Below are 12,152 nucleotides of genomic sequence, written 5' to 3'. Positions count from 1 at the left end.
GATGAAGGTGGCCATTCATGATCAAGCCCAGTGCAATATCATATATAACACACACATCTCATGATGGGTCAATTATAGATTCCAAACAGGGTCTCTAATATATGATTTGTGCATAACTAATGACTAAACCTTTTTGCAGCACACATCACTCTTCCAGATCATATGATTGAGTTTCCAAAATTGACCCCTATTTTTTTTTTTCTATTTAACATATTGCAGCTAGAGGATCAGGGCAGAATAAAGAAAAAAATGTCTGGTGCACAAATATCGTTCACAGTGAGCTAATTTATTATTATAATTATTATAATTAGTATTTACAGGATAGCATTTTTTTTTTTTAGAAGTGAGTAGAGACGAAACAAACGTTTAAAATAATTGCTGATGAGATCTCAAAGTGCTGGAAATGATTATCATGATCTAATAACTCGGCCAAATTACAGAAAAATAAAACAGAATCATTCCTAATACCATTCTAAGGACTGAACCATGAATTATCATTGCAGGCTTATACTTCTGTAACATGGGCATTTATTATACACAACCGGGTATTTACAATAATCCGTCCAGGTGGAGATTGGAGTTTTGTCCTTTGCACATTATTGTAAGTCCAATGTGTCAGATTATTATTATTAATGTAAAAAAAAAAAAAAAGAGGTAACGATAAAGCCCCTCAGTGCCCACCACATCCATGTGTCATTTCAGGGAAGGCCTAGGAGGGCTTCTCCTTACTGATGGGCTTGTAGAGAGAGTGACATCCACCCCTCCATAGAACTGGACATTCTTCATAAAACATCACTATACCCATCTGGTAATATATAAGAATGTATAGAGTGAACATACAGTAAAGATACAAGTTACCTGAGCAGTCACTCAACATGCAGTCTGGTTTCAAGGTTCAAAGCGCAATTATTACATCGATTCTTGATTAAAGGCTACTCGTCCTTTATGATCAAATTCACAAGTCACATCAGGCTGCAGAAGAATAATTCCACCAGTAGATACAGAGTCGGGTGATCTCCAACAAGATCAGAGTCTTGGCCTCCTTCATTTATTCTTTTTCACCCTTCCCCTCCCCAGATACATTGTCCAGATTTTATATCTTTAACCAATTTCAAAGGGCTCCAGGAGACTTGCCAGGGAGAGAATGGATGGGTTCATTGTGATAAGGACCTGCTGGCTATAATCCACTGATTAGCTCGTGGTCTTCAGTTTATTGATGACTTTTTTTTCTTTGACTCTCCTGTTCTGAAACCAAATAGTGACCTGCCTCTCTGACAGGTTGGTGGTGGCTGATATCCTGCGCCTTTTGTCCTTTGTGATAAATTTATTTGTCGCATATTCCCTTTCCAGTTCTTTCAGTTGCACTTTAGTGTAAGGAACGCGTTTTTTTCTGCCTCGTCTGTACGAGTTGGCATCAGAAGGATGGGAGACCACGTCTGAAAAGAAAAGCACAGGTCACTGAGATATGGTGCTGCCTGTCACCAACACAGTCACACAGCAAGTCACAGACAGTGTATGGAGAAAAATGGAGATTGCATTTAGATGTATGTAAATATGTTCTATCTATTTATATATTATCTATCTATCTATCTATCTATTATCTATCTATCCATCTCCTATCTATCTATGTATTATCTGTCTATCTATCTATCTATCTATCGAGCTATCTTAAAGTGGGTGTACTTAAAGGTGTCTCTTTTTGTGTGTCTCTAATATATATATATATATATATATATATATACACATATAGATATAATATATATTATATATACAATTATTATATAAAATATATACGTGTATACAGAAAATGTTATATCACCCATTAAAATAAATCTGTTCTGCATTAGCAATATTAGTCTCTTACTTTAGTAATATGGGTTAAAATGACATATACAGTGGAAAGGGGAAAGTGCGTAATTTTATGTATTCGTTTTTTTAATTAATTATATATTCACAATGATCTTATGCACACACAATGATGTGAATCTGCTGTATGTAGACACATATATCTAGAAAGATGTGTATACAGAACAATATTATTGTGTCTACACGACATCATTGTGAATATATTATATTATGATATGGTGATTTATGTTAAACGGTAAATAGATGATAGACATCAAATTACATCATGCCTTTGAGGTTTTTTTTTGGGTGTGTAAAGTAAAATATGCATGTAGGATGCAAAGCGGGATAAATGAGATCTAAATACTGTTGATAGAAAAAAAAAGGGAAAGAAATAGAGAAAGAAAGATACAGATGATAAATATGTAATATATAATATATAGATACGATTATCAGATAGATAGAAAGATAGAGATAATGTATATAATACATAAAGTGATGCCAGATATATAGATAATACATATGAGATAAATAATAGATAGATAGATGATAGATAGATAATAGATAGATAATAGATAAATGATAGATAGATAATATTGATAAAAGATAAGAGGAATAAATCCTGCTGTAAGAGTGGTGTTATCGGTGTGTTACCGGGTAGGGTGGACTTCCACAGGTGGCTTGGCTGGCTCTGATCCTTGCCACAGTAAACCTGCGCATTCCAGCCATTGGTTATCGCCCAGGGCTGGTAGCTATCCATTGACAGTAATGGTTCGTGCCTCGGTTCCCCAGGTGCCCCAATGGTGGACACTACGGGCATATCCAGGTAGCCTGGCACTGGCTGGTAGGGGGCGGTGGCATATCCCTGGTAGAAGGCGAACTCCTTGGCCCTGGAAGGAAAGTCTTCCCCAGCAGAGACTGAGGTCTCCATGTACTTGTCTGCGAAGGAGGAGGGCTGCGCGCAGGACTTGATGGTGCTGTGGTGGCTCATCCTACAGGGGTAATAGCTGCTGCCGAAGTAGCCGTAGGGCAGGCTGGCGCCGGAGGAGCTCTGCACCGCGGAGCAGGGGCTGCACTGCTTGCCGGCCTCCGCGATGCCCGACACTGGCACCTCACTGGAGGAGTAGGCGCCGCTGGGGGCCAGGGAGGCGGCGGCCGGGTGCCCCATCAGGTTCCTGCACTGGTTCGCTGCGAAGTTGCTGCCGGCGAATCCTTCCATGTTCTTGTTAATGTCATCCAAGCTGTTGTCGTAGAGGAACATGAGCGGCTCGGGCCAGCGGGGATGGAGCAGCACGGAGGCTGTCATAGCCCGGGCAGCTCCGCATTAAAAGCCCCAAAGACTGAGCGGAGCACATTGCAGCTCTGCGAGTGTAGCCTCAGCCTGGCGCAGCGCGCCCGCTCATTGGCCCAGGCGGCCCACGTGATATGCAAAGCAGCCGCCAGACCCCAGAGCTGAGCTGCAGATAATTCCATTTTTTTCCTCCTTTCTTCTTCCTCTTCCCTTATATAAGTCACCATTCAGCGCATCATCAATCCAGGCCCATATACACACACATACAGAGATTCTAGAGCAGCATGCAGTGTTTAATGCATGATCCATTCTGCAGCCTCTGCACTTATGGTGCTGCACGACAGGGAGGGCCCCCTGTGGCTCTACACTATGGCCATCATTCCTCTGCTCTCATCATCTCATCACATCAATATGCACATAAGAGCAAGAATAAAACAAGTCATCCCAGTATAACATGCAATCCAGCTTAATAAATAGATGTGTAAACAGGGAGGAGACCCCCTGAAATATGTCACCCCAATATACAGACAGGGAAGAGGAGGAGAGCTATAGAAACATCCAATTTACCAACACATTGCCTTTATTATACAATGCAAAGAAGAGGTTAATGGAGAAACAGCTCAAAAATATCAGCTAAAAAACAGTAATATATATATCTCAACAAAAGGGCTGAAGAAATTATACAGACTGGAAGAGAATAATCGAAATAGCGCTTTGTATATGTCATCAAACATATATATATATATAAACGTACATGTATATATGCACACATACTCACACATATATATTATACACACACACACACATATATACATATACATGCACACATACATATATACACACATACAAATACACACACAGATACAGCTATATATATACATAGACACTGCATCTATCTATTATTTATCTATCATCTATCTATTATCTTTCTATTTATTAATCTATTATCTAGTTCTGTCTATTATCTATTTATCTATCTATATATTATCTATCTCTAGCTATCATCCATCTATTATCCACTATCTATCTATCTATCTATCTATCTATCTATCTATCTATCTATCTATCTATCTATCTATCTATCTATCCCTTCAATGCTAGACCAGTTCCCCCTGCATTCTCTTGAAATATATCGAGCAGATTGATTGCACGAAATCCCTGTACATTGTTCTCTATTTCGTTGCAGATTCTTGCACAGAAATTCATAAAATATTCTAAAGTTAATGGTTAATTCGGCTTATTATGACTATGTCAAATTTTCTATAAAAACAAACAAACCAACCAACCAAATCTCCTACTATTGCGTCCAGCGCCTGCTCGGCTGCAGACAATGAGCTGACCATGAGACATGACATGATAGCTGGGACACAGTGAGGAGTGAGACAATGCTCCAGACCCCCAGTATACACAGCACTGAGCACAGGGTGAGGGCTGAGGAGGGAGACAGGCCAAGGTCAAGTTGAAAGTGCTTGTCTAGCCAAAAGTGATCTGCCAATGAAGCCCTGGAGTCTCCTTCTACCAGAAGACGCCGTGTCCACCGAGGTCATGGACTAAAACCTCTCCTGTGTGATGGCGCATGGTGTGGTCATCACACTGGAAATCCCATGCCCTAAAGTAGCAAAATACGTTCATCCATCATCACAACCCATCGAGATGCCCTCACAAGATGAGAAATAACAGATCGGATTAATTTCTATATTGTATTTCTGACCTGTTAAATATATACACACACTATATAAATATATACACACACTATATAAATATATACACACACTATATAAATGTACACACACGTATACATAAATTATATAGTCACATGTACAAAGTATATACCATATGTATATCATACATATATACGATATATATAAAAGCATATGTATATATACACATACGTGTTATAAGGTACATATACATATATAAAGTATGTACATATGTATGTACACAAGTGTATATTTTACACATTTTCATGTGTTTTCCTAAACATCTGAGCGAATAACTTTGGAAAACTGTGACATTTCAGTACCTGATACATTTAACAATTTGATTTTTAGTTTATTGGAAATACCAATCTACAGAAAATATGACTGGCGGACAGAAAAAGACAAGTCCTACTCGGATGATCATTACCATATTCAATGAGATCATTTCTTCCCTGGGAAGTCATTAGTAACAGAGTTATGTAATAAGCAGCTGGTGAACTTTTCATATACAAACAAGTATACAATTAGCACGTTTCAATTTGTTTGCACATGTCTGTGAGAAATTGATTTTTTTTTCTTCACATTATTTAAAGAAAAAAAAATTATTGACCAACTAAAAGACATCTTGTCACAACTTCTACTTTATTTTGACTATATTTCATGTCATAGTGATGATTGATATTATTATCAACAACTAAAACAACAAAAATATTGTTTATCTATCTACTTATCTATCTGCATTTTTTTTTCTCTGGACAGCTAGTTATACAATGTTTTGCATGCAGTGATAACTTTTGTCATTGAATGATAAGTAAGCATATAAAATAGCACATCCGCAATGCAATCCTGTAACATAAAGACATAGGAGTATGAGATTATTCCCACACGATGTGTAGATGTTGTTGTCTTAATTATGCATTTCGCCCATATTTAGCAGCATGCATTAGGTAACTATACCAAGTCATATGCCCTTGGCTGGATGATTAATTAAAATGTATCTTTAGGTCATGGCATGTTATACAGGGCCATTTATGATATCCTTATGTCAGCAGAGGTCTCCAGAATATTGTGCTGCGAGGTATTCCGTAAGGTAAGGAATATAATTAATGAAGGGGGAGAAATCTCCTTGCTTTGTGCAAATGGTGTCTACACACGAGGTAATTAAACAGTGTGACACTTCCCCGCTGCCCCAGACCAGAGATTCCCACTAATATGTGTCTCTCCTTGTAGACACTGCCTGCAAAACACTGGCTGCTGTGCCTGGAGCTGTACTGGGACCAGTCCGGCATCTGGGCCAAAGACATAAGGTAAAGACACTTTAATATACAACTTTACTAGGAATAAATGCATTCACTGTACAGAATCATGGACTTCTCATAGACAATAGAAAAATAGTACAGATATACAGATACAGGAACTCACTATATGGAGATATATATATATATATATATACTGCTCAAAACAATAAAGGGAACACTTAAACAACACAATGTACTAGGATGTGTTCCCTTTATTTTTTTGAGCAGTATATATACATATCACACACACATACACACATATTTTAGATGCATATGTCTACCTATTTATTTATCTGAATATAATATATATACATACTTATCTATCTATCCATATATATAAATAGATATATATTTTTCACTGATTTAAACATGTCAGGGATTATTCTGATCTCTTTCTTTCTTTCTTTCTTTCTTTCTTTCTTTCTTTCTTTCTTTCCCTTATTTGTCCTATATTTCTTATATAGTCTTCTATCTATCTATCTATCTATCCATCCATCCATCCACCCATCTCCTTCTCAGTCCTGCAAAGTACACCCATTCATTCCTCTGAAGTTCAAGTTTAACAGCCATGTTTTGTCTTACCCCTGGTGTAAGGAAGTGGTTTTCTTCAAAGGCTTTTCTCCTGCTCTGCAATTTGGGACCCTTTTCTTTGTCTGACCTGAGACGTTAGTGTTTTTGACCAGGATGGCTGGATAACTTTTGGAAACAAAGGGCTGGGGGGATCAAGACGGAAAGAATGTGCTATGGTTGAGTAATTATTGTCCCACTAGATTTTATCAAGTGAATTCCCATTTAGATAAGACTAATTGTACATTAATACTTGATATATAATACATTGCTGATCACATACAAATATGAGACCCACATGGGCATCATTTTAGACTGAAATTTAGTGGATTTTTTGAGTATGTGATATTCCTATTCCTATAGTATCAGGTATTGCCCACGTTTCTGTAGGTATCAGACATTGACCTTGTTTTTGTATAATAAGCAACACAATGTCTTCCTGACTCAACAATGAATTTTAAAATCCCAAACTGAGATCAGGCTGAGAAAGGAAAAGGCGAATTAGATTGAAATCTTTTACCTCCATCCTTCCATTCAAGCAATTTCTTCAATATAAAAAGCTGTATAAAGCATCCAGCCTTTTAATGGGATTTAATGTAACCTAAGGCAGAGAAATGCTTTTAAAATGTCAGTAACCAACCATTTCTCTGTGTTCGAGGGCAGCAGCTACCTGATCTAGAATGCAGCCTACATTTCGTGTCTAGGGTCTCACCATTAGAAGGAACTGGCACACAATCTTATTTTTAGCTATGGTTATCTAATTTCTGCACACACCAGATAGGATTTTGATGCTTCAGCACTAAGTTCTATATCACATTATTTGGGATTTTTGCAAGAAACCTTACCCTAAATTCCGTCCAGTTCATGGAAGATGTGATATATTTGTATAGGTAAAGATGCATGCACACACAGACATACTACAGTATGTAATAATTCCTATATATGGTGGTCACAATGGAATCTCCTTTAGATTAATGTGTTATTATCATTCATTTTCCTCACCAGCAGTTTTACCTAATGAGCACACAATTTCAGCACTCTGCTCTCATATTATGGAGTCTTACTTGGCATGGCTACTGCTGATAATATTTCTGATATTCCTTATATTCTTTTATAACCTCATCAATGTAATAATAGCAAGGAATACAATCTAGCTTCGCTTTGCTGTGGTTTTCAAAATCAATAATTAGGGGAAATAACTGAAATATATAGTTACAATGGGTAAACAAGTCATAATAAAAACTGTACATGGAAAACACATGAGATATCAGAATAAATTCTGCATCACTGAGAATAACAATATACAGCATAAGCAAGCAAAGGACAGGACTGTAAGATATTAGGAGCTTGTATGATTCACGGAAACCTTGTGTATATAGTATATAATGTATGTATCTATCTAGAAAAGGAGTACAATCATTTGTGTTCACTTGCTCAGAATAATTCTTGTTGCACTAATAAGAAGTAAATACAACATTCTGTTCATTAGAAGTCCGTGTGACCTGCTCAGATTGGGAAGGGAGATGCCACAGCTTCTCCTAGCTATGGTGCCTGTGTGAGGCCTACACAACATCCAGCCACAATGGGCTAAAGGAAGAGCATCAGCTATCTCAGAACTGCTGTGGCTATGAGTCACCGTCTCCGGGCATTTCCTCTGTGTAATCCTCTGCTCTGCTAACAAAAGAAAACTTTTCCCAGAGAGGACACAGTACATGGATGGCCTGATATGGCTGGGGCCCGTCAGTGCCACCCAATACAGAGGGTGATATAGTCACAGTGCACACAGTGCGCACAGCAGCGGTAAGGTAAGCGGCGGCCTCATCTATGTTCTGCTCCATACTGATCATAGGCATTGTAAAACCAATGTAGTTGCCCAAACTTTCCACTAGATGTCTTCACAGATAATAGTATTAAGTTGATTGTGTCATTAGCAGATTTGGACTCTAATATGGTGATAATGCTTCCCCCCCCCCCAAATTATCTCTTCCTATAGACACTACATTCTGTCATGAAAGTTGCTGAAATGTGCAAGATATAAGGATAGATGGTATTTAGAAGAATGCAGGCTCTGTTATCACATACTATGTGCTCACATAGCACTGCCTGCTGCATACTCGTTTGGATTAATGTTTAATCTGCTCCAGTCAGGGACACTCCGCTTGTAAAGGCATCAACTTTGACATTCATTCTATTTTACTACTGAGGAGAGTTCAAGGTTTCGGTTTCCAGCTATATTCCACAATTTTGTCTGCTATTTGGGAAAGATACAAGTGTATGAACACACACATGAAATAATAAAACGCAGGGACATCTATCTATCTATTTATCTATCTATCTATCTATCTATCTATCTATCTATCTGTCTGTCTGTCTGTCTATCCATTCATCCATCTATTATCTATCTATCTATCCATCCATTATCTATCTATCTATCTATCTATCTATCTGTCTGTCTGTCTGTCTGTCTGTCTATCCATTCATCCATCTATTATCTATCTATCTATCTATCTATCTATCTATCTATCTATCTATCTATCCATCCATTATCTATCTATCTATCTATCTATCTATCCATCCATTATCTATCTATCTATCTATCTATCTGTCCAATGCAAAATATAAATGGAAAAAAAATCAGGCAGCACTCCAGTTCAAGGAAAAATTGTGGAGTTTCATCCTGGTGCAACGTTTTGACCGTGCTGTGAGGTCGAAACGTTGCACCACTTGGTGCTGGATTAAAGTCCATAATTTTTCCTTGAACTGGAGTGCTGCCTGATTTTCTATCTATCTATCTATCTATCTATCTATCTATCTATCTATCTATCTATCTATCTATCTATCTATCTGTTAGTTATTTATTTATCTAATTTCAAATAGAAGCTGGTGGCTGCCATCTAATCTATATTTCGATCACTGGCCTTCCTACAAATACTTAGTGAAGGGCTGCTGCGCTCCTGCCTCAGTCCAGTTAGTATAGTTGACTCATCCATATTCCATAGGGTCTATTATTTGATGATAAAATAATAAATCAGCCACCAGGACACTTTAAGGCCTGATCACATCACTCTGCTCCCCTCCCCGGTCTTCATACATAGAGAGCTCACCGCTTTTACTAGCACGGGTTTAGAAACCATATTGTATTGGATCCTGGCACAAATGGTGACAACTAAGTTGACAATATTTTTTTACACCTGATATCAATGATTGAGCTGCATTCATCTTGTTTTGACAACATACCTGTCACAGCGACCAGGGAGAGATGTCTCCAGCCTGTTCTCTAGGGTAGCGGGAATACTCACATCTTGAATTCATTGCATTCAGTCAGTGGGAAGCCATTAAGAAGCAAAAGTGGCAAAAAAGCCTGATTTTTTTTTTTTTTATAACTAATGCAAAGTGTTTTTGTTCATCGGGTTTATGTCTATTTAAATCAATGGGAGGATCGTGTGGAAAGGATATGTCTGTAACCAGATAACCCAGACTCATCGCAATCGCTGCTTCTATTATTGCTTTTGATTGACAGCCATTTTAGGGGATTAAATATCTAATGAATTAAAATCTGTCATTTGCTAATGATGTTGATCAATATATTACATATTATCTATCTATCTATCTATCTATCTATCTATCTATCTATCTATCTATCTATCTATCTATAGATCTATCTATCTTAACCCCCCAAAACAATAGAGAATATCTCCTTTAATTCTGTATTTATTTACTCTTACATTCTTGTTCTGCATGGAGTGACAGAGACAATGCTGTGCACACTCCACAGATGCTATAGATGCTATAACTGGGTTAATCTTTACATGCAATTGCTGGAATTTCAGAAAATATACTGGAGTACAGAAAGGAAGACATCTTTTCTAAAATCGTCAAAAATATAATAAAAAAGTCAGAAAATTCAGTAAACAAATGCACTAAAAAAACTACATTATATATCAGAATCACAGTAAAGAAGTTCATAGTTATTTACATATACGTAAATAAATTCCTAATGACACGACATGAATCTGTGGTCCATGAAAATACATCTGGATGTCTCCTAAGAAAGTCTGTTTATAAGCGAAATAATTGTAAGAGTTAAATATTTAACAGAGTTCTATCTATCTGTCAATTATCTATCTATTATCTATCTATCTATTATCTATCTATCTATCTATCTATCTATCCCATATCTATCTATCTATCCCCTATCTATCTATGTATCTATCTATCTATCTATCCATCCCATATCTATCTATCTACCTATCTATCTATCTATCTATCTATACATGCCATATCTATCTATCTATCCCCTATCTATCTATGTATCTATGTATCTATGTATCTATCTATCTATCTATCCATCCCATATCTATCTATCTATCTATCTAGTGTGTGTGTGTTATCTATCAGATATATCTAGCTCTCTCTCTATTTAGCGATCTATTATCTATCTATCTATCTATCTATTATGTATCTATCTAATATCTCTATATCTATGTATCATTATCTATCTTTCTAAATATCATCTACCTACCTTCCATCTTTATTCTTTGTGGTATGTGATATGGACAGTTGTGTAAATAATCTGCTTTATATTAGATGTTTTTGGTGACACTAATGTATAATTAATAATAAAATGCATTATTTAGGATGTGATGACCTCTGGTTATCATTTTATATATATATATATATATATATATATATATATATATATATACATACACTGTAGTAATCACAAGCCGAGAAACAGTTACCACTGTGATTAAGGTCCAGGTGATCTAGGAATGGCAGTAAATCCAGATCTGGCTGAGCTCTGCAGATGATCTGCTCCTCATATCTCTCTGCTGGTGAGTAGATGGAGACATCTATTTGACGGTGCATATGTGTATACAGAACTTAGCTCCTTCAAATCTGACCTATTTTGTGGAGTTTCCCTGGTAGCCCATTATTATTATTATTATTATTATTATTATTATTATTATTATTATTATTATTATTATTTTTATATGGAGAACAGATATTTCTTTTTTGGCAAGTTTTAAGATAGAAGATTAGATTTAATTCTCCTTCCCCAGGTCACTGTAACCCGAGCATCTCTTTGGGAAGATTACACTGCTCACCGGTAATATTTCCAAATGTAGTAATCTGTGGTAAATAACCAAAATAATCAGAATATCTCAAACCTGTGTCACTTTAATTTAATACATAAATATTATACATGAAAATCTTGAAAAAGAATAAACAGAGAAATAACAGATGATCAATACAAGCAACAAACACTCTCTTCATATAGTATAAAGTATACAATTGTGTAGCCTTTGAAGATTTCTGTGTTCCTTCACTGCATCATCAGTAATAATAGGTACACAGGGATATATTTTATTCTTTTTTTTTTATTAGTTTTGACAGTTTTGGTCATATATGAAGTGTGATGAAATACAACAAAGGAGTAAATATGTTACA

At 36.6% G+C, this 12,152-nt stretch overlaps 1 protein-coding gene across 1 annotated transcript; it reads right to left on the bottom strand.

Moving 5' to 3' along the window:
• Positions 1-396: 396 nt before the first annotated feature.
• HOXA13 (homeobox A13) lies at positions 397-3,151 on the bottom strand. The gene is made up of 2 exons (XM_073582269.1): positions 2,500-3,151; positions 397-1,436 (listed from the first exon to the last, which is right to left on the bottom strand). Exons 1-2 carry the CDS (start codon positions 3,149-3,151, stop codon positions 1,192-1,194), a joined length of 897 nt encoding a protein of 298 aa, XP_073438370.1. The 3' UTR covers positions 397-1,191.
• Between the last annotated feature and the right edge of the window lie 9,001 nt (positions 3,152-12,152).

The sequence above is a fragment of the Dendrobates tinctorius genome, unplaced genomic scaffold (genome assembly GCF_039654945.1).
Source record: "Dendrobates tinctorius isolate UK_male_01 unplaced genomic scaffold, ASM3965494v1 ptg000070l, whole genome shotgun sequence".
NCBI classification, from domain to species: domain Eukaryota; kingdom Metazoa; phylum Chordata; class Amphibia; order Anura; family Dendrobatidae; genus Dendrobates; species Dendrobates tinctorius.
This window is presented reverse-complemented; position numbering and strand designations above follow the sequence as displayed.

What these genes read in the sequence shown, in the direction of transcription:
- HOXA13 (XM_073582269.1), bottom strand. Translation starts at nt 3,151, where the DNA reads ATGACAGCCTCCGTGCTGCTCCATCCCCGCTGGCCCGAGCCGCTCATG. An exon ending in GTGGAAGTCCACCCTACCCG is followed by an intron (nt 1,437 to 2,499) that starts GTAACACACCGA and finishes TTTTCTTTTCAG; the next exon opens with ACGTGGTCTCCCATCCTTCT.